Raw genomic sequence first — 23,941 nt, 5'->3', positions numbered from 1 at the left:
CCAAGGTCTAGCAGGAAGGAGAGGGCATGCGCCCAGCAAATGCTCTGTTAGATAACACAGCTGTGATTTCAACACCAAGAGGATCTGTTCACATTTAAAATTCAGGAATATCCCCATGTTTTGCTAAAAAGTCTGTAACTGTGGAAAGCTGCCATTTTCCTATCTCCTTGCAAAAGCACCACTGGGGGGAAGAGGAAAGTGAAGGAGAGATCCCCCTATTACGACGACAGGGTACCTTTTCCTGGAAACCCCAATGCCAAATCCCTGACTACCTCAAAGGTTTAAATGAAGTGAAAGAAAGCACACTCTCCTTAGGCGCGGAGTTGTCCTAAGCCAGGAAAGAGAGAAACTTCTGGCATTGAGATTCAGAATGGGATTCTAAAAACTTGTCAGGCCAGCGTCTAGTTTCCTGGCCTCCTGAATCCCTTCACTCTCTAGTTAGGGGCAGATAGTAATATATCACACGCTTTGGACTGGGGATCCAGACCAGAGCCTCAGTTTTGTTTTGCCACAAACTTAATAACCTCTTGAGGTCTCTTCCTGAGTGGCAAAACACATGATTATTAAATACCAAAGGCTATAAAGCATTGGAAACTGTGAGGATTCCATTTGGCAAATACAGTATTCTTATGCAAATAAACAATACCCTCTGGGCAAACTCACGCTGCCCTAGAAGAGAGGAGTAACAAGATACAGACATCTTATTCATCAGCCACATTTCTTTGCATTGAGGGGAAGGGGGCTGGTGAGAATTTTGTGGGTTGGAACTCCCATCTGCAAGTGAACAAAAATATGTGAAGTTTGGGGATATGTGTGTTTCCTTGTGATTTTCTAGGACATAAATAGAACAAATCACTTAAATTTACTCACACAAATACATCAACATTGAGCAGGACGGACCTTGCCTGCAGCATCAGAACCAGCATAAAAGTTATCACTTTTCCTTTCGTACCAGGAGCAGCTGCTGTTAGAAATGTGGTGGACAGAAATCTACATTCCTGGGGCACCTGAGTGGCTCAGTGGATTAAGCCTCTGCCTTCGGCTCAGGCCCTGAACTCAGGGTGCTGAGATCAAGCCCCACATGGGGCTCTCTGCTCAGTGGGGAGTCTGCTTTCCCCTCTCTCTGCCCGCCTCTCTGCCTATTTGTGATATCTCTCTGTCAAATAAGTAAATAATCTTTAAAAACATTTTTTTAAAAAGAGGCACCTGGGTTAAAGCCTCTGCCTTTGGCTTGGGTCATGATCCCAGGGTCCTGAGATGGAGCCCTACATAGGGCTCTCTGCTCACCAGGGAGCCTGCTTCCTCCTCTCTCTCTGCCTGCCTCTCTGCCTACTTGTGATCTCTGTCATAGAAATAAATAAAATCTTTTAAATTTTTTTAAAAAAAGAAAGCTCACTTTAAAAGAAAAAAAAAAAAAAAAAGGAATCTACGCACCCATTACTCTCCCCGGGCATCACTAGATCACCACAAATTTGGGGAGAAGAGAAGAGTAGGTGACACTGGACAATGGTTGAGGGGTAGAAAAATGAGTTTCTGATCATCCGATGCTTAAAATATATATTTTTCAGAAAAAACAATGTTGCGAGTGTAGGTTCTCCATAGTTGAAACAAATGTAATTGCCATTTTAACATAGTATGAGCTACATGGACTACCTGAGTTTAAGTTCAGGCACATTCTGCAATGTTGCTCCTGTAAGGAAATATATTCTGAATTCCAAACAACTAATTTATATATAAACATCACCAATACAACTCATTTTTTTTAAATCACAGTAATTGTTTTCTTTGGGTATTTTTAATGAGCCAAACAAAGAAAAACCCAGACCAGCAGGTGATTACTTTGCAAGATCAGTAACTGAATGATACTACAAACCTATAGCAATTATACGCATTTGCAAAATAAGCATTACTGGACTTGACAATGGTGAGAATCTTGTAGGTCGGAACTTAATCTGAAATTAATGTGGAGTGTTGGGTACACAGATTTATCTAACACTTTTAAGCTGCTGTATTTTAAAAATTATGTGCATCTATCTTTATATAGAATAACCTCATTTTATTATTTGCAAAATCATACATAGTTAAATATTAACTAATTTTATCTGACAATTCCAAAAGGTATTATTCTTCCCAATTTTGCCAGAGGAAATTGAGGCACAGTGAGTTATTTGCTCAAGGTCACATGAGGACCCCAGGCATTCCAACACTTCTCCCTTTTATAAAGATTTTATTTATTTATTTATTTGAAAGACAGATAACACAAGCTCAGGGACGGAGAGGGACAAGCAGACTCCACACTGAGCGTGGAACCCCATGCAGGGCTCGATCCCACAACCCTGAGCTCATGACCTGAGCCAAAATCAAGAATTGGATGCCCAACTGACTAAGTCCCCAGGCGCCCCTGACGCTTCTCATTTCTAAGGTCTACATTATACTAAACTTTTGTATTTAAAGCCTTACAAATCTCTAGGTTTTTTAAGATTTTCCAAAACAGACTAAGAGGATTTAGTTTTGAGTAAATAATGCTTGTGCATCAAGTGAGTAGTTACAATTTTCACAAGTTGAAATGTATCGCTAGTCTTCTATTTATATACAAAATGCAGTACCAGGTAACACAAATCAGATGCCATCATCCTAGGCTTGGGGACATCTCCACTGCATAGAAAAGGTGGAAGAGCTACTTCTGTCTCTTGAATATTTGTGCTACCAGAATTATTCTGGAACAGTCTGCCTCTAGAGAGGCAAACACAAACAAGAGATTGAGCTCTAAAGTCATGAAACGGAGGTTGAAATACTTCAACTCCCTAAGTCTATTCCATCTTCCATCCAGTGACGATAATCTCCACTTTGCAAAGTTGTTGTGAGACTCATCATTATTATAAACAAGATCTCCTTAGACATGAGTCTGTAGCTCTGTGTCTCTTGGATCTCAGCCTGTAAAGTGGAGATCCTGCTGTCTACCCCACAATGGTGTCTAGGTTTGAGCAGACACGTAAAAACAGTGTAAGGTGCATGTAATGTCCCGCACAGTGTTTTCAGCAGTTGAACCATATGGCTCAGGTGAATAGTGGGCACCAGATCCATGGCACCCACGGAAGGTGGGAGGCTGGTTTTAGGTTTTAGGTCCTCAGGCTTTTCCCAGCAGAATGGCCTGGATCTTCGAAGCGTTTCCAAAATCTCTTCTGTGTGTTCTCTCCGGTCAGTGAACCATAAAGCCCCTTCCTCTCAAGGAAATTCAGCTTTTAGGCTGGAAATGGGAGGGAGAGCCTAGCTCAACCATCTCCACAACCAGCTGGGAACTACCAATACCAGACACATAGTGTCCTCCAGAAGAAATAAGGATATTCCCTTTGTCAACCACAAATGAGAAATATAAAATATACGCTACAGATGAGTTCAACTTTCTGACTGTGGTATATTAAACCGATGAATCAAGAGAATTGATCATAGTTTATTTCCCATTTAAGCTACTTTTGTGACATGTTGCCATAGCCTGAATGACCTGGGAAGAACTAACTTGAAGATCCTAAGACCGCTGTGCTCAGCCACCCTAAGAGGAGTTCAAAGTTTTTTCCCTAACCCAAACCCATTGGGAAGTGGAACGGGTCTCCACCCCTCCTAAAGTTGGGGGCCCCTGGGAAGAAGGGTCTTAACTTTTTTCCAAGTTCAAAGAAACCTATGAAAAGTTCATAGTTCCAACAAAATAAATAGAATGGGGACAAATGAGAAAAACCACAAACAAACCTCTAAGGTTAACACATGTGCAAGTAGATGGGTGATTCTTAAGAAATTGGGCTACAATTAAATGTTGGTTTTTATTCCCTTTTTATTAAAGATTCAGCCCCTTTGGACTCTTGATCATTCCCAATAAAATGAAGGACCAACTGAGATCCTACAGAATATTCAAGATGAAAGAATCTCTCCACCAAGTCCCTCATTGTACAGGTTGAGAATCTGACTCCTGGCTCTCTGGAGTTGGTCTGTTTCTCCATATGATTGGTCAGCTGGGATCTTTCTGGGACCTAACTGGCTTAACAGGTACCTCAGAGTTGGGACCGGGGTATATTCACTTTCCATCCTATTTGCAGCTTGATATCCTGCTTGCCCATTTAGGACGACTGTGAACAATTGCAAAAATGGAAGGCATGCTAAGTATTTCCTATAACATGGAGCAGCTACACAGTCCACCTGGGAAAACGTGAAGACGCTTTCAAGGACCCGTGGAGCTCCTCAGCGAGTCCTACTGAGTGGAATCTTCCAGTAACTGGAGACAGCCAACAAAGCTGATGGCCTGATCCCAGTGATGTCTACTCCGGGCCATGCCCTTGAGCACATGGCAGCCTTGGGATGATTTATGATAAGGATATTGCACCAGACCACAACCCCGAGCCCCTGAAGAAAGAGGAAAGTCAGGATATCACTTTCAGTAGATGAATACTAAGAAGCTTAATATTATTGAAGCATTATTCAACAACAGAGGCCACCTTACAAAGGCCAATTTTAAAATATAAATGATAGTATTTGTCAAGGTTTATATATCAGTCTGAACTGAAAGCTAAGAGCAAATTATTTTTTACTTGCTCATGTCCTAGAAAATTTTCTTACCCTGACCAAGGACAAAAAAACTTGTTCCAAAGTTTTTGGATTTGATGTGGCTCATAATGCCTGCATATTTTCAAACCCTGTCATCAATAAATAAGCTGGAAAATACCATACCTGTGTATACTTGCTGATGCAATTTACTGGGTACACACAATGTGCCAGGCACTGGCTGGACATATTATTCCTGTATAATTCCTATATAATCTACATGACCCACATTCTAAATCATGTCTTTTAATATAACCAAATACATTCACTAAATATACCAGTATCATTTGTTAAAACGCTAAGATTTTTATTTATGTGATCGAGAGAGAGAGAGAGAGAGAGAGAGAGAGAGAGAGAGCATGAGCAGGGGAAGGGACAGAGGGAGAAGCAGACTCTCTTCTGAGCAGGGAGCCTAATGCAGGGCTTGATCCCAGGACCCTGAAATTATGACCTGAGCCAAAGGCAAACGCCTAACCAACTGAGCCACCCAGGTGCCCCAAAACTTTTCTAAGAGGCTGTTGACATTAGCAAGAAATAGTGCCAATGCTCTGAATGCATTTATATTTAGAAATCATTTTTACAGAAAACAAAAGTGACTTTTATTAGGAAGGAAAATGTCTTGTTTTAATACGAGATCACCATTCGTGAGAACGCACACTAAAAGAACAGTAACAAATTGGTCTCAGGAAGAAATAATACAATGACAGAAAACTTGCTACACCACATCTTCAAGGAGCCTGCAAACAGGCCCAGTGGAAACAAACCCACAGCTCCTGCCAGCCCCACACACAAGTATGTACAGGTCACACCCGCGAACATTTAGAAACCACGCCGGACGAGGAGGAGGATCACACTCACACGTGTCTATGCGTGCGTGATCTTTCTCCATTTTACTCAACTGAAAGAAATTCTTGATCTAAAATTGCTTCATGCCTAGCTGTACACATAGGAAATATAAAGCAAAAGTTCACATTTTCCTGGGAGTTTTTCATCGGAAGTAGACGACATATTTTGGATTCTCTTAGGGTGAAACCCACATATGAACAGAAGTCACGGCATCATGCTTGCCATCGAAGTGCGACATCACCAAAACCTTTATATGGTGCCACATACGCCATGGAAGAAAACTGTCCATGAGGTGGTGATCAGTGCTTTCGAACTTGTCCAATACTTCTACCTGCGAGAGCTAAAGAGTACAATGTACTTAGATTTCTAAGTGATTGTTTTCTTCCCACGAGTAATGTGCTCTCTGACTGAAGAAAAGCCTTTGCAGACAGGCATGCTGCCTTCTGGTCAAACACGGCCACCTGCCAGGGTCCTGACACACAAGGTCGCTTCTACTGGACCCTGCAGTTCTCACTGCTCTTGGACTCGGGGACAGCTTCCGGGCTGGGGGCGAGCCGGCCTCGCTTGGCCCTCAGGCCCTCCCTGGGGCTGTCAGCTGGACTTCTCTCAGGAAGGTTACTGACCGAGAGGGATCTCGTGGTGGGTTCTCGGAATGGGGCGCTTGAATCCACTGGGCTTTGTTGAGCAACCTTGACCTGCAACGAAGCATCTTTGTTAGAAGCGTAAATCACATTCACATTTCTACAACATGAAAATAAAGTGCTTATGTCACCACATTTTGAGTTAAAATGTTTAACTTTAACTCAGCCCTCTGCAGGTACACAGCTATACCATTTCTTTTTCCCTGAGAAAAGGCCCCACCTCACAGAAGCTAGGAGGATATCGGACATGAACTCTGGTGACTCCCCCTGTAAGCCTTCCTTGACACCTCTGATGGCCAAAGAAGACTCACTCCAAAGGCTAGTGTGATATTCTTAGATCAGAAGGTAAACTTTGAGGGCAAAGTCCTCTTTACCGTTCTATCCCCAGTGCCCAGAATAGGCTTGACTAACTGGCAAATTTCAATATATGCCTGAGTGAGAATCAAAACCAGCTTTCATTCAGCTCAAGTGAGCCCTGCTGTCATTCAAATGAATATAATCCAAATGAGTAAGACTATCTTCATATGGTGGAAGGTTTATTTACAACATTTAAAATACCTAGAACCTGTTCCTCATATATAGTCATTTTAAACATTCTATTTATATATATATTTTAAAGATTTTATGTATTTATTTGAATGAGGCACGAGCAGGCAGGAGGGACAGAGGGAGAAGCAGACTCCCACTGAGCAGGGAGCTCCACTCGAGACTCGATTTCAGGACCCTGGGATCATGACCTGAGCTGAAGGCAGACACTTAACCAACTGAGCCACCCAGGCGCCCCTCTACTCCTCTACTTATACTTGTTTTGTTTCCATACTGTATTTGCATTAAAGCAGAATAAATAATAAAGTCCCAAGAGAGTAAATCCACTTTCTGATACCGGCCTTTTAAGAGAAAGAGGGACCTCAGAAGATGTGAGGCTTTCGGACACCTGGGTGGCTCAGTCAATGAAGTGTTTACCTTCAGTTCAGATCCTGATCCCAGAGTCCTAGGATCGAGTCCTGCATCGAGCTCCTTGCTCAGTGGGGAGCCTGCTTCTCCCTCTTCTCCTCACACTGCTTGTGCTCTCTCTCAGTCTGATAAAATCTTGGAAGGAAGGAAGGGAGGGAGGGAGGAAGGAAGGAAAAGAAAATGTGGGACTTTAAGAAGCTGTCGAGAGGGCACGGTAGCCGGTAGAGTCAAGTTTCTGAGGTTTACACAGTCATAACAGAAGATATGGGGTCGGGAAAGAGAGAGAGGAACAAGACCGATGAAGGATAGAAAAGCTTCATTTAGCCAAAGTTAAAGGCAAGAGTGGAGGACTCAAGCAGGAAGATCTTTAAAAGGTAAAGAAGAACAAGGAGGGGACCCCTGTTCGTCCCTACAGGGAGAAGGAGCTACGTGACGGAGAGCCACAGACTCCAGTGACCTCCTCCTGAAGCAGCAAGAAAAAAGAATGGAAACTATTTCCCCATTTATATTCTTTCCATAGGAAGTAGGTGGTTTTAAAAGGCAGCTAACTACTTTTCATTACAGAAAACATAGTAAATCTGGCCAACAGATCAAATCCCTGGAAAGCTTGCCTCTAACTCGGATTGTGTGCAGGACACTTAAAAGGATCAGCCTCGAAGGATCAGAACTTAATGGAAAATTACCGTCCATGGAAAGTTAAAGGAAAAAAACAGAGTTTCACTGATACTTTTTTTAAGTAGAAAATGATACAAAAGACAGGCATTTCCCTTGAACCCATCAGATGTAGGAAAGTCAGATCTTCAGGTTCACCATTGAAAAGAGAGAGAGAGATCGAGATCACTCGCATTGGGAAAAGAGTATCTGAGCCATGAAACTCTTTCTTAATCCCAATTAAATAGCCAAAGCCCACCCATTGGCTTCCCCTCTAGACTCAAGTTCTCTGATCATGAACTGAGGAAATTATTATAGGCTGCGATCAGTTTAAACTGTGATTTTGATCCTCATGTTAGTCAATTGGCTTCAGACTTGTCCCTGTAGGTAGATGAGGTCCAATTCACTAAGTATTTAAGCTATTAAGTGTAGGGGTGTCTGAGTGGCTCAGTTGATTAAGCGTCTGTCTCCGGCTCAGATCATGGTCTCGGAGTCCTGACAGATCAAGCCCCGCGCCGGGTCCCTACCCTATCTTACAACTCCATCTGCAACCACAGCAGCCAGAGGACAAGCACGTGGAGGGCTCAGTAAAAATGAACCTCATTCACAGTAAGAAACACAAGTACTCACTAGACCACTGACCAACACCGCAGTGACGGCATCACCATCATCCTCTGTACTTTAGTGTCGGGTCCCCTGGCACTGACCACCATCCCCAGGTTCAGACCAAGTCTACAGTCATGACTCACGTGTCCCCAACAAAAGAGGAGCATCTGGGCTTATCCATCCCAGAGACATCCCGGAGACTGACCCTCACCTGCTTTGCATCTCCCCCACCTTGAACCCGACAGATGTCACCAAAGGTCCCGCTAAATGACCTAAGGGAATGTCTCTCTCAGACCGCAGCCAGGCACATCAGGCAAGGACTCAACATCCTATTTCTAAGCAATTGCCTTTGGAAAAGATGCCTCGGCTCTCTATTTTTCAACCTGAATGATGAAATTTGCTTAACTGATGAGGCAAGCATTTTATAAGGCGCCTCAGAAAATGCTGACTGACCAATAGGCTGGGTTTTGAAGAGTTTGCATCTAACCGGGAAGTCTCCCAGGGGCCCCCTGTCAAGAGGAACCAGGCCCCATTCCCTTACACAAGCGCACAAGACTGCCTCGCGATTCCTCAACACTGGTGCCCAGGGCGGCCGGGTGCCGCCACACTGAACACGAACCTGCAGGAAACCATGGTTACCGCTTCACTCAGCGGGCTCCGCAGCATGTGGAAAGCAGGCCCCCTAGTGTGCAAAGCTCTTGTTCCTGGATAATAAGTCTGAACAGCACATGGAAACTGCCTTTCCAACAGGTCCTCGGAAAAGAGGGGAGAAAAATGACCCCTGGGGCAATTTCATGAGAGGATTTCCTAACATATCTTTAAACTTCTCCTATTGTAATCACGTGAGGACACCAGCAGCTCCAGAAAGTCAACAAATAGGCGGCCGGATGCCTGACACCGTATGAGAGACAAAGACACAGGGAAACCGGAATCGTAGTCAGGAGCCCCACAGTCCTCATAGTGCAGCTCAGAAGGAGAGCTCCTTTCTTTAGATGTCTAATGAAATATTTGCTTTTTATAAAGTAAAGGAGTAAAAAAGATAGGGGAAAAAACGAATTGCCAGCTGGGGGTCCAAGGGGTTAGAGGAATAAGTGTGAAACAAGCAATGAGCAATGCCTGTGGTCAAAAGAAAGATGACCTCTTCGATTCCTTCAATGTCCTGCTTAACACGGGCTTACACACACTTTGATGTCTGATCTACAATTTCTCCTCACTGAGCATTTTCCATCAAACTCTAAGCGGCCTGCCGGATCAAGGAGACCACAGCTGCAGGATAATGTAATGTTTATCCCCAGGTCTGCTCACTATGTCCTCAGGATTAGCTTCCTTACAGTGTGTGGAGAAGGTCAGACTTTTAAGAGTTCCCAAGTCAGTGTCAAACCCTGGCCTGACAACCCTGTAATTTCCTGGATTTAGGACGGCAGATCCAGGTTCCTAGGAGTTACCTTCTGTGATCTGCTGCCACCAGCTGTTGGCTGGGAGGTCTCAGCCTGATTTTCTTTGTTGAGGCTCAGAGGGGATGGCACTAACTTCTGCGCAGCGAGGCGGGGGCTGGTCCGAGTCGGCATGGTGGTTCTCCGCAGGACATACGGGCTTGTCTTTCCTGTTGGGATATCAGCAAACCCTAAAGGCAAAAAATGCTGGCTGTCAACATGGCTAGGTCCGACTGAATCCACAGTGGAAACAACAGACATCAGGTGAAGTTCTCACGGATAGAAGAGTAACTCCAGAAACACTGCCAGCCCCAGTGGACAAGGGATTGACTTCACAGTTGCCAAATCAAACAAGTAGCTAGTGGTTTCTTACCAGACACACAAGAAAACACAATGGAAAAGGGGAAAATAACATTAAACAGAAAATTTTTTTCCCGCTTCTTCTAATTCTAATCAGATGTCTTAACTCTTCATTTTTCTAAGATCTGGAGAACATACCAGCAAGACTCCCCATAAAATTTGGATTGGAGAGAAAAAGGGAGGATCAAATGGAAACGCAGAGAAAAAAAAAAAGTCAGCTCTTGTTTAAAATGAGAAAAGGTAAAATGGTAACAGCCCCTGCTACTCAGGTGGGAGGAGAGAGCCGACCCTATAAAAGAGGGATCTCACTGTCTGCTCACAAGGTTTCCCTCCACAGTGGGAGCAGACGTGACCGGAGGTGCGTAAGAGCAGAAAGTCAATCCCAGTGACGCTAACGGTCGGCATGTCACACACCCTCCAGAGCCACGCTGATGGCTAACTAAAGCAGCATTTGTTTTTGCCTTTAACCCTTTAATTATAAATAAAACGCAGTAATGAGAAAGAGATAGCTAACCGCTTTGGGGCCAGATTTCCTAAGGGCCAAAATTACTCAGAACAGTGCTCTTCAAATTATCTATGGCAAAGAATCAGTGCTGATATTTCTTTGAGCTACAGGGGTGGGGGGGGTGGTTTCCAACCAGCTATGGAATGATAATCTCTGTATAACACAACAAGAAAGAACCAAGAGAAAACTCAAAATGTGTTTTGCATGTTGTTACCAGGTCAAATTGTAATGAAAATGTCCCAACTCTTACTCTTGATTTTTTTTTTTTTTTGGACAAAGACCAGTAACAAACCATTCCCAGACTGGCCAGGGTCCCTGGGCCACACTTGAAGGATCGATCACTAGGTTTAAATTAAAAAAAAAAACAAAAAGTGGTAAGTGTCTCACATCCCCTAGCTCGCCTCCTACCTGGGTGAGACATAGATTAAAGGTGGAAAAGCTTAAAGAGTGTCCTCGATTTGGGGATTTTCAGCACAGAAACATCAAAGTCCGAAGAGATTTTGAATAGGCATTTCTGAAATCTACTAGCACGTTTTGTGTTGCAAACATGAGTAATTAGGTCCTGGTCCTTTTCTCATGCAGAAAGAAAAATATACCTTACCAGTTTAAAGGCGGACTATTGTTTCTGAAGGTCATTTAGTTCTGTTGCACAATAATCTAAAACATAAATGCTTCTTTTTCATATGTGGACTTTTACAGGGAATTTCAAAAGAACACACATAATTTTGCTTTTAAATTATACCTACCTTTCTTTACAACTTCTGGAAGTCCTTCTGGCTCAAACTCAGTGTCTCTGGTGTCCTCTGTGGGGTGAATACCACTTTTGACTGCTTTCCTACTCTTTTTAGAAAATGTCTCTGGGGTAGAAGGCGCTGTGCCTCCTCCATCTTCCCGAATCCCAGTGGACCTTTGTCTTTTGCCTGAAGTTTTATTTTGGCTGGATGACAACTTCTTTTCAGTAGCAGAAGGGGCTGGAGAGTCTTCTGAAACAACGGAATTTAGCAAAGGAGAATTCTGGAGATTAAGTTTAGACCGTGAACTCAGACGAGCAACTTGTGTCTCCAACATCTCTTTGGCTTTCTCTAACTTCTCGTGGCCGATGAGCAGGGAGCAGTACTTGTCCAGGTACTCATCGGCCTCCTTGTTTTTCTCTTCAAGAGTTTCTTTCAGTTCTTTGATCTCTGCCATTAATTCCTCTGCGTTAGAATCCACAGCAGTACCTGTCAAAAACAGCAACACACTGTAGACCACTTGACGTTTCTCTAACTATAGAATGATAAAGCAGATAACCTTAGATTTGATCTTAGATTTTCGCTTAAGAGAAGTGGGAAAGTATATGTATGTGTGTTCTTATAGATCAAACAACTCTTGTTTGGGAGGGATCATATCAAGTACGTATTCTAGTAGGTTAAATGACTTTCATTAAGACAGCTTAAATAAAGTCCATCAAAATCTCAAACTCGTATCCCAGCCACCCCATCAAAACTTCCTTGCAGTTCATAGGAGATCAGACGAGTTAATGGATCACATCCTCAATCTCCCCTGTTCATTCTTTTCAGCATAAGTGAGTAAAAAATAAAAGGTGGTAAAGACTAGGAAGTCTGTTGGAATAGCTTTGGGAAATGGAAGAGGATAGTGACAAGACAAGTAGAAAACAGCTCTGAAAACCATTTTCAAGAGGATCTGGTGGACAAGTGCTTGAGAGCTGCTTCAAAGGCGGTGATAAGGGGAAAACTGTGGTCTAAACTGGCCGACCAAACCAGCAAGGCAATTCCAGCCCCTATTTCAAAGCCCTTCTGGGTTCTTCTTCCCTACCCCGTTCCCTGCGTGCACTAAAACGACCAAGGATACGGAAGTAGAAGGGTATAAATTCCCCTCCCTGCGAGTGCTCGGGGCTCAGACTTTTAGAGAACGGTCTCCTCCGAGCCCATCGGTGTTAAGCAAACCTCCCATCCTCCAAGGTCTCCGAGGGCCACTTGGTTCTTCCATCGGGACCCAGTCCAGGTTCCCTAACACGTGGTTCCCTGCCCTGGAAACCCAACCACACTGGCCCATTGTTGCTACCAGTTTGCAGTTTGCGGCATTGGCGGGGCAGGGAGCGAGCGAGGTCGTAAAGGAGAAGGCGCGCGGCCTGATTTCCGGCAGCCTCCCTCCCGCCCAGTCGCCTCAGGCCCGCCACACCCCGCTGTTCCCAACCAGACTCAAAGGAGACCTGGCAGGTGACGACCTGGTCCCCACGTCGGATTCCGGTGAGGCCTGGGACCCCAGGACCCAGTCAGGCCCACCCGTCGGGGTGGAAGGGGAGACTGACCACCTCCCAGAGACCCCTTAGAAGTCTCACAGGTCGGGCCTCCCTGGGGGGGTGGGGGGAGAGGAAGGGCCCCTCAGGTCAGGAATGCCCCGAAAGTGGGGACAAGAAGGAATTTCTGAAAGGAAGGGAATTCCACAGATCAGGGCCTCTGGGGCAGGGTGTGGGGGGAATGTAAGAACTTGTGGAGTGAATGCAGGAGTGAATGTGCAGTTTGCCCTGCTTGTCGGGGACTGAGTCTGTGGCTCCACAGGTGGGCACACTTAGTGTCCCCAGAAGCCTGCGTAGTCCGAGTGGGCCCTAACCTGTTTCTATAGTGACCTCATAGGGTCTACGGCAAGCCCTTGGGGCACCACTCTGGGGTTTATACGGACTCACTTTGGCTAAGAGGCACCCAGGTGTCCTCTCGGAGGGTGGACAGATGGGCATCTGACTGGTCTCTCCTCTGGAGGGACACCCACCCTTTATCTGTCTTCACGCCAACGACACCGGGAGGGAACACACAGGGTAGACAAGAGAGCCCCTGGTCATCATGGGTGGAAGTTCTTCCAAACCTACTGTCTTAGACCATATGCTCAAAAGTTTTGAGAAGGGATTCTCAGGAGACTATGGGGTCAAATCGTCTCCTGGAAAATTAAGCACTTTAGGTGAACCGGAATGGGCCACCTTCGGGGTCGAATGGCCCTCCGAGGGTGCCCTGAGCCCTACCCACTGTCCAGGTCATTTACACAGTCGTGGTCGGGACTCCCGGGCACCCTGCCCAGTTCCCGTATATCGATTCTTGGCTTCAGGTAGCCCAAACTCTGCCCCCTCGAGTCCGATTTTTGTGCTAATAGGAAGGACCAAAGTAGGATATTTGTAACACAAGTAGATGAGCCCAAAGGCTGTGAGGAAGCAAAGCTTATCAGGGAGGCCCTGCCCAGGGGCATCGGCAGCAGCAACAGGGATGAGCTCTGGACAAGGATGAGCCAGTCAAGAAGCATGGGGACGACCGTCCTCCTCTGACCCAGGGCCTGAAGCTGAGCTGCAGGAACACGGTGCTCCTGCTGCTTCTCAGTGGCATGTGTGGGGAGAACCTGATTTAGCAGCTCGGACAGCCCACAGGAAAACTGATCCAGACAGAAACAGGATGTAAAATAACAGGAGCTCTCATCCTTACGTTTGTGGGGGGCACGTCTGGGTGGCTCAGTCAGTTAAGCGTCTGCCTTCCACTCAGGTCATGATCCCAGGCATCCTTCAGCCAGGGACTTTAAGGAATATTCCCAAGCAGCTGCCGAAGCTCCCTTTATTTCTGGGAAATTTCCTGTCTGGCCTGACATGGACTGCCTTCTCCCCCTTGTTGGCGGGAAAATATGGCGTCTGCTTCTCTGGAGCTGATGAGCTCCTGAACCGGGATCCCTTTCCCTGCCCTCTAGATAATTGTCTCAAAGTCTTCTTGGGTGATTGTTAAGATAGCTTTCAAAATCTTTGGTAAACTAAAACTTAAAAATTTTGCTTGGATGATAAATGGAATTAAATTTATTGGACATCTAGGTCTTTTCCAAATAGGATAAAGTGCTAAGTCGTTAATTACTAGACATAGGATGGTGCTTTTGACTTCTTACTGCAAAGAAACCAAGGATATTTAAATCTGCCGTTAAATATGTTTTGTGCTTAACTGATTCACAAATTTGCCATCTAAAGAATTCTGGTGCAACAGTTCACTACTCTTTAGTTTTCACTAGAGATTAAGGTTTCTAAAGAGTGCATAATTCTGCTAACTGTAACTAAGACTGGTGGAAATAAGGGAAACAACTCTGTATGTAGAAAAGTAGAAGATATGTAAGAAAGTTATAAGGAGTGGGAATGCATTTTTGTTGAAGGTAAAATAAGGTAATGTTGTACTAAATGAGATGGGTGTTTGGAAAGAAATGGGTTGGTGCAAAATCAGAAACCAAAGGAAAGCTGTAGAAGGTTTATGGAGGGAAGACTTTGTAACAGAGTTTTAGATGTGGTCAGGACGGACTAAGATTGAAATAAACAGATTTTAAAGTATGCTGGCATAAGTCTGCGATCTCTCTGTTCAAAAATGTTTCGGGGCACCTGGGTGGCTCAGTTGGTTAAGTGTCTACCTTCAGCTCAGGTCATGATCTCAGGGTCCTGGGATGGAGCCCCACATTGGGCTCTCTGCTCAGCAGGGAGCCTGCTTCCCCGCCCCCACCCCCGCCTTTCTCTTTGCCTACTTGTGATCTCTCTGTCTGTCAAATAAATAAATAAAATCTTTAAAAAAATTGATTTGCTATTAAGAAAAAAATGTAAACACTTGTCCAAAAAAACCAGTTTCTAGGTTTTGCCTATATCAGGTCTTTAGCATGGCTAATCCTATTTAGGCATGTGCTTTAAAACTTTCTAAGGTTTAACAAGTTTTCACAAGATTTAAATTGTAAATGAAGTCCCTTTAACTCATTAGGACTTTATCTTGATATGCTAAGTTACTCAGGAAGTACTGCTAAACAGGGGATAAACCTTATGTTACACTTGGGTAAATGCTGTAACTATTCTAGAGGTTGTATGCAATTCCTAAAGTTTTAATAAGGTCCTCACTTGATATTTTAATTACTGAAGTGTTATATGTCACAGAAATAACCTGATTTCCTTGCCAGCTATACTGTAAACTCTCATCTCATCAGCTCTTTAACCATGTCCATTCTGAGTTGTTGTCACTTACAATTGTTCTTCCTGTCCTGCAAAATGAGTTTCATCTTCAAGGAAGTTCATATAAAGGACTTTTAGGACAAAACAGATATTTGATATCTTTAAGATCAAAACTAAAATGAGTAAGAATTTCCAGAACTAAAAGTCGCATTCAAACTAGACAAGGGTCAGTAACGCGGGACTAAAGGAACTAAAAGGACAAGCACAGGGCTGCAGCGCTGTCGGAGACATTGCTGGTCTCTACTGTCTATTCTTCTGGATTAAGAGAAATTTCCTCTTAAGATATCTATGGCTTAACAAAAAACATGATGAAGTTTTCATTTGTAAACAAATTGAAGCATTTAACTTTTCTCTCTACCTGAACCTTCTAAAATTCGAAAGGTCTCAGTAAGTGTTCTTTCTTCCATGGCAGTCATAGTTATTTGCAGAAGTTCAATAAGAATCTGTTCTCCTTGTAACAGTGCACCATTGAAAATTTCAGTGATTTTACCAAAGCTTTGACTGGAATTTCTTATTTGAGAGCCATGCAGACTCAGGGACCAAACAGCATTAAGGAACTAAGGTTGACTTTATGAAATGTGGAGCCATAAAGCCCCTTGGAAATGTTGGGCTGATACCCTGCTTACAGAGTTTTTAGCAGCCACACCAGGTAAGTAAAGAATGTCACTTCCTGGCAAGTGAAGGAACTTCAAGATATTTTGGGGACCTCATGAAGAGGAAGCCAGGAGTCCTGATCAACTTGTAGCTGGCCATGGTTGGCACCAAATCCACTGGAAAAACCCCCTGGATCCACAGTTTACTCCAAGTACTCTTCGAAGCAGGGAAGACCACTGACCCACCCTGTGAAGCTGTGGTCCAGAAAAGCCCCTCATACTAGGCTTGGCACCATCTTCCCACACAGTGAGAGCATTCTACTCCGCAGACGTAAGTGGAAAAGAGTGACAAGGATAGCTGTGATTTCTTTTTTATTTTACCTGCCACCCAAACCTACAGTCCCTAAGCCTTCCATTTAGTGGACCCACAAAGATGGGCCAAGGACAGCCAGAATCGGCTACTGATAAATGACCAATGCCAGCACAGAATGTCAATCTGCCTTTGACATAGGAACTTCATAAATGGACATCCACATGAACAATTCTTGGAACAGCTCATTTGCAAAATGTGCTACCAGTTTTTCATATGTTCTATAGAACAGAAGACACAATAATTCTATTTCAAACTGCAGACTTCATTCTGAATCCTACTAATCCTGTGACCCCAAGCTGCACAGAAAATTCAGAAACTGGAAAATGGACATCAACACGCAGTAAAGGAAAACTACACTAGTGTGATGAGTGCTGGGTGTTATATGCAACTAATGAATTATCACACTACCTCAAAAAACGATGTACTTACTATATGCTGGCTAACTGAACATAAGAAAAAATAAATAAAACTAAATAACTAAACCTAAAAACAAAACAAAAAGAACACACAGCACTAAAAACATCTCTGTGTCTACATACCATTCGTGTATGGTTTCACTAGCAGAAAAGGGTTTTGGCTCATGGATGTGCCCAATTAACGCCTACCTGTCTTCTGTTTCTCTTGTGCAGCTTCAAGCTTAGACAGCTCTTTCTGCAACATCTCCTTTTCCTCTTCCAGCTGTTTACAGGATTTGATTAACAATTTTATTTTCCCCTGGGCACGTTCATTTTCCTTCTTCAACTGATTTGCATATTTTACATTGTCCGCCTACGAAACAAAACCTTGAATTTAAAACCTTGAATTAATTTTTTATGAGTATATGAGAAAATAATCATGAGGTATAATTAAGGATCATATATTGTAAATTTAAGAATTATGATGTTCAAAATAAAAATGATTCATCTTCTCTATTCAATTTCCTAGGTCTCCCCAGTAGACACTGTGGTTTTGTTACTTTCTGAGTGGCAGCAAGCATAAATCTTGGTTCCTAAGGAGCCCACCATGTCTGGGTTCACCCAATGGGAATCACACCTTAGGGGCTAGGGTGGGAGATACATGGGCATATTTTTGGTGGGTCAAAACTTCTCAATGATTGAGGGGCCTAGTGGTGCAGTCAGTTGAGTGGCTGACTCTTGGGTTTCAGCCCAGGTCCTGATCTCTGGGTCATGAGATCGAGCCCTGCATTAAACTCCCCACTCAAAGCAGAGTCTGCTGGAGATTCTCTGTCACCTCTCCCTCTGCCCCTTCCCTCTGTGTGCTCACTCTTTCTCTCTCTCAAATAAAAAAATCTTAAAAAAAAATTCTTGAGGATAGAACTACTTCCATTTGTAGTCCGTGCCTTTGTATAATTTCAATACCCAAGATGGCATTTGTGTTGGTGACACCAAGTGAAGGCCAAATAATTTTATGGCTCATGATACAAACTTAAGTTCTACAGTTGCTCAAATAGAAAGTGAATAGAATGGTAGGAGAATGATAGAATAATACACTTCTCAGGAGTACAAGTTCAGGATTCCTTAACCACATCTGCATATTCCAGAAAGCTCAGACAATGATTTAGAGGAAAAACCTCACCTGAACAGATACAGAGGTATTTATATATAGTCTTTATTTATCCCACCTTGTAAGCATAATCATACATTTTGTTGCAGAAATATGAATTTGATAATGAAGTATTGCCCCATACCTTGCTGGGATATTATGTGATCTATGGCATATGCCTTGTATTATGTGATATTAAAAAAAAGCAGGCTTCTAAAACAAACTAACTCCCAGAGTTTGCTGTTAAGAGATCATGAACATACAAAGGCAAACTGAACTATTTAAGTTTAAGAGAAAAAAAAAAAAAGAACTGGGCATCCCATTCACACTGCAAGTAGATTTCATTCTTTGTCTATTTCATTTTGGAATAATATTAGCAGTGTTGCAGTAAATCTGCATTTTTCAGGATTTTTATTTCTGAGTCCAACATTAATTGGATTAGAGATCCATTTAATTCCATTTCAACAGTGCTCATTAAAATTATGCAATCTGAATGGGCTCACCTAACAATGAGCCATTTTGCACACAGTATGTGTAAGACACAGACATTCCCCACAATAGAACTGTCAAAGATCAGACAAGCAGAAAGCATACCTGAAACTAAAATATCACTATATACCAAACTATATAAAAAACCTCAGTTTTTTAAAGGCAGAAAGTGAGTAAACAAAAAAGTAGACTGAAACTCTTCTGTTATGAGACCTATCATGTTTCATTTCGTAGTAGCAGAACATTAGTGACCATGAATGTTATCTTGACTTTTCCTACTTGGTATTTTGTTGGTATATTTCCTTCAACTTGAGAATTACTTAAGAGCTACAGACTTAAGAAGTTTGCCCCTATTTTTCTGTTTCAATGTATTGAATATACGACATCATAATTTTTGCAATTTAAATCACCTTTAAGTAAAGACCTTTATAGGTATTTATCTTCCAGGTTCATTTTTATACATCTTGGATGATATTCATCTTATGAAAAATATCGGTAGGAATCAAAACACCTCTTTCTAAGAAGTAGAATTACTGTAGCACCACCTATAACTAAACAATCCCAAGAGTACAGTTCACCTCTTTCTTCTTTGGAAAGGAGAAAGTTTTACGATCCTTGTGTGGAGATAAGAGGTGAGTATACACGGACGAGTGCATGACCAAGTGCTCTGGTGCACCTTCATCTCCACACGAGCCACGGAAAAAGTGGGCTTGGTGACAGCAGTGAACTTGGAGACCAATCAAGCAAGACTTCGGAATTACCCACAAAATTATTGTCTACAGCTGGAGAGGCCTGCCCTACTCTGCTATCATCAGGCTCTTCATATCCATCTTGAGAAAGTCTTTTACCATCCTCTAATTTGAGAGGATTCACTGAGCAATGCATAACGTTTATTCAAGCTGTGAGACCGCGATCATCTGCTGATTTTTAAATAATAACTCAGCAGAGAAGTGATGCGCTTGTTTTTGACTACCAAGAAAAATGTCGTAACAATTAAAATGAAAACATTAATTCCATGTGATGGAAACCACCATTACCTGTACAAATCATTCTAAGTCATGAAGTAATAAAAAAGGAACATACCTGGGTTTTCTTCAATTCTTCTAAAATCTTAGTGGTAGCTTTCAAAGAATTATTGAGTTCTTCTTTGCTGGACTTTAAGAGATCTACCTCGGCCTTCTGCGAGCTGAGACATTCTTCCTGAGAAGACAGTTTCTCCCGGTATGTCTGGATTTCCATTTCGTACTAAGAAGGAAAAATGTTACTTTAGTCAGGAGGCTCAGCTAAAAAAATTTCTCAGCTAGAAAACAAACTAAAGAAAACTGCTGTCCCAAGGACCATTTCAAATAGTCCTTGGGACCCTGCTATTAACCTATTCCAAGATGGAAGTAAATATATTTTAAAAGCTCACATTGTAAAGTAAGACCTGTGAGGTAACCAGGGAAGACAGTGCAGGTAATGTGATGAGACAGAAGACTATAACACAATCCTGCAGAACATGACCTTGCAAAAAATGCCTCATTACCATGGTCAACACACCACTCTGCGGCTCCTCCAGGAAACAATCCCCACGTTTTTACCTGTTTGTTTATATCCAGAAGCAGAGTCTGGTGTTTCTTTTCAGCTTCCTGCAGCTGTAGTTGATACTCAGCTATTTCTTCTCGCACTTTCTCTTCCTTTTCCATCTGGTCCTTGTGTATGCAATCTAAACTCTTCTTTAATTCACTATTTTCTAGCATGAGCTCCTTCAATTGACCCTAATGGAAAAAGTAAAAAAAAAAAAAAAAAAAAAAAATCATGCTAAAATAATTAAGAACCTGGATATACAGTTTTAGGAAATACGGAGTACTGAAAAGAGAAGAAGAAAAAAAGAATTTACAGATAAGACAAAATTTGTATAGAATAGTGCTACAACCCTTAATGATGGACTCACTTGAAACTGTGACTTCACCTCCCATGACAATTTCTTCTGTTGCAGCCCAACCACCCCCAAGGTACGGATATCCACTGGGACCACAGACTCTCTGAGACCCACCTTGAGCTGAACCAGTCCAGACCATAACTTCCTAGGCTTCCAGCCTCATTTACTGAAGTGCTTGCAGTGCGGTAATTCCTTGACATCATCAACAGCGCCCCTACCACTCCCACTGCCACTGAAGCCCCTCCAGACTTACATTATTTTCCTTGACCAGGCTTGATTCTATGTTCTGTCATGGTGACAATTTCCTTCCAAATGCCCTCACCTCTTCTGCTCCTCTCTCCCTACACTGTGTGAGACAGGCAAGACTCCAGCGCCAGAAGCCCCTGTGTTCTCCGTGCGTGGTCCCAAATGACCGCTTCTATCCGTGTGTCTATACACATGGTGTCCACTTGTTCCTCTCCACTGACTCAAGCCCTCCAGCCTGGTTATAGCCCACCTTCTCCTCCACAGATCGTTTTCCATGGCCTCAGCAGCCTCCACACTGCAAACCCAAGGAGTACTCTTCACCCGGTCCAAGCTCTGTAGTATGTGACGCTGCTGACCACTCCTCCCTCCCTGAGGCAGCCTCCACTCCTGGCTCGTCTCCTCATGCCTTCTCATTCTCTCTGCTGGCTCCTCTTCCTCCATCTTATCTCACAGGCTGGGGTCTTTGCACCAAACCGCTTTCTCTTCTCCAACAGTATTTTTTACCATTCCCCCCAATTTGTAAGTACTACCTATATTCCGAACGAGCCCCCTTAAACCTTCACCTTTAAACTCTAGCCTCACATATTTGCCATCCCTTTAGATTTTGTTCTAATTCATTGTGATGACCTTCCTTATCCAGTCTTTTTTCATATCATTTTCTATCTCACAATGGCTTCCTTTCACTTTCTTAGGATAAAAAAAAAAACAAACTAAGATTGTTCTCTAGACCTAGAAGCTTCCTTCTTCTGCGCTGTTCCTTGCAGAGCTGACTCCACATCCTGCAGGTTACGTTCTCTGACCTCCCTACAAAATTAGGTTAGTCTCTACCCCACACAACCCACTTCTCAATAAGTTTGCCATAAAGAATCGTGTTGATTGATTTATGGCACTTGAGAGATTAAGCTTCTCTCCTACAGCTCCTATGTTATGATGTATTGTGTGTCTAGACTGTAAGCTCTCTGAGTGCAGTAGCCCAGCACTACGGACCGAGCCTAAACACCTCGCTTTGCCTTCTAGTAGAGCCGTAAGCCAGATTCAAGTTGGGGTACTCCCAACCAGCTCAGTACCAAAGGAAATTCCAGCAGGTGCCATACTCAAATATCATTCGTACAAACTCCTTCCATGCAGCACTGCCAGAAAATTCCATGAGTTAAGTGCTGAGATGCCAAACCTTTTCAATTTTCATTAAATACCACATTTAAAGGACCAATTTCCCCAACTCCTTACGCAGGCTCTTACCAACAGCATGTCAACTCTTTGGGATCTTTCGGGGTCACAATCCCAATGGTCTCATTACCCTGTGCTAAGTATTTCCTGGGGATGAACGTGCATGAGGACATCACGGATATGCGAGTGTTCAACATTTAACCAGGTTTGGCAAACAGGTTTCATTGCACCTGCCAGCTCTGTGTGCACGGTAGTTGCTCCGTGGGGACTCAGTGTGAAGAGATTCAGGAAGAGGAGAGGGCATGAATCAGCAACGTCTGCTCTGCAAACAGCAGTGAGGAGTGGCAGCCCAGATGATACAGATCTGCCCCAGGAACCCTGCCGTAAAATAACATCCAAAGACTGTTCCAGCTTTACGTTTCCCTGTGACTTCCCGTGACTTTGCCATTCTTAGCAAGATCAGGGCATCTGTCTCTGGCAACATTCTGGCTCCTCATCTGAGGCAGGCTAGAAGAGCCGATAAATCTGTTGAAAGCTGCAGGAAATCTATTTCTGATGTGAGTTAACATAGAACCCGGCTTGCCTTCAGTTAAAAATATTGGAATATTTTGCCAAAGCTGCTTGGGGCTCTTTCAGGGCTCCAGCTCTTTCAGGGCTGGAGGGTGAAGATGAGTGCAGGTCTCATCATGACCTAAGTGCGGGGCTATTTTTTTCAAAAGCTTAAAAAACAGTCTGGTACATTCTAGGTCTTACAAAAACAAAGAGGGAGAGGGTGCACACTGCCTTATCAGAGCATCACAAACACGTCACAGAGAGACTTACCTTGCTGCTCTTTATGTCCTCCGACATTATATTTAATTCCTCAGTTAGCCTATTTCTCTCCCTGGTAAATTCTTCTTTCAGCTCTGTGGTTTTCTGCACCATCTCGTGCATTTCCCTCTGCAGCTCGGTTTCCTTCCCAGTCATCGCCTTTACCTGGAATTTCATCTTTCGTTAGGATCTGTTTGGGGTTGTCATTTTTGCACAAATGAGTCACTCTGGTACAACACACTCGAAACATTTCCTTTCACCTTCAGAAATAAAATGGAACCGGGCTACTCCTCCCTTCACAAATCCACTCAGCTCCTATCCTCAAAACCTTCTGGCAAGCTTACCTTTTCTTCTCAGCCAAGATTTAATAAAAGACAGAAATAAGGGAAGCAATGACAAAGAAAGATAATATTACTAAGTCTTAAAATCCTTCATAAAGGTATTAATTTGTATTAAACAAAAATAGTAGAGACCATTGTATGAGGTAGCGTCTTATATTTTTATCAGTTCAGGGATCTCTACTAATCCCCTGATACCATACTAATCTGCCAGGAATATGCCTAGGATTAGTCAAAACCAGTCAAAGCCTCACCATTGGCGTTTGCCCTTGACGTTGAAAGAGGCTGGCAGAATTTGCCAAATGATCTCTATCGTAACTACCGTCTCTCGAAGCTGTGTCAAAACTTGAAATTCCTGGAAAATATTATAGGGTTATGATTGATCCCATTTTCTGGAGACTCCTTTTTTCTTTTAATATTTGCCCAGTAAAAACTGAATTTGAAGCACTTTTCTAGATCAGTATGGAAGCCTAGAGGACAAAAACTTAATTTTTCATTACTAATCGAGGCCCTCGATGGCAGATTTTCCTCTTTAACTACGAGCTGACAAAACAGGAGGTTGCACAAAGAGAAGGCGTAAGAGGGGCTGAAAGCACAATATCCCCAAGACCTACCCTAGGAGGCATGAGACTTCTGCTGGTTACCGTTATATGGGCACCTTTAATAGTACCTTCTCCTAAAGGCAAAAATGCAGTGCAGGGGCCATGGGGGTCCCTCCTGATCCTCACTAGTAACTGTTACAGACTCCTTGGCAAAAGTTCCCAGCCAGGTATTGGGAAGCTACGACACTAATGTACTGTAAAGAGAGAACTATAATTAGAACCAGGAACTGGGCCTAACCCAAAGCTTCTGCCGTGTCCAGGTGCCACACTGA

General features: G+C 43.2%; 1 protein-coding gene across 3 annotated transcripts in view; it reads right to left on the bottom strand.

The window, feature by feature from the left end:
- Positions 1–5,164: 5,164 nt before the first annotated feature.
- The window catches only part of CENPF (centromere protein F), a 61,665-nt gene continuing 42,888 nt past the window's right edge, over positions 5,165–23,941 (bottom strand). For all 3 annotated transcript variants that reach the window (XM_059146045.1, XM_059146048.1, XM_059146047.1), the window contains exons 14-20: positions 22,742–22,894; positions 20,166–20,342; positions 19,669–19,830; positions 17,160–17,322; positions 11,333–11,806; positions 9,734–9,912; positions 5,165–6,131 (exon numbers count right to left, since the gene is read on the bottom strand). In XM_059146045.1, coding sequence (XP_059002028.1) covers positions 5,928–6,131; positions 9,734–9,912; positions 11,333–11,806; positions 17,160–17,322; positions 19,669–19,830; positions 20,166–20,342; positions 22,742–22,894 — 1,512 coding nt within the window. In that variant the 3' untranslated portion in view covers positions 5,165–5,927. The remainder of the gene's footprint in view (positions 6,132–9,733; positions 9,913–11,332; positions 11,807–17,159; positions 17,323–19,668; positions 19,831–20,165; positions 20,343–22,741; positions 22,895–23,941) is intronic.

Source organism: Mustela lutreola, chromosome 14 (assembly GCF_030435805.1).
Source record: "Mustela lutreola isolate mMusLut2 chromosome 14, mMusLut2.pri, whole genome shotgun sequence".
Classification (NCBI taxonomy): Eukaryota; Metazoa; Chordata; class Mammalia; order Carnivora; family Mustelidae; genus Mustela; species Mustela lutreola.
The sequence above is the reverse complement of the archived record's forward strand: the minus strand, read 5'-3'. Positions and strand labels throughout refer to the sequence as shown.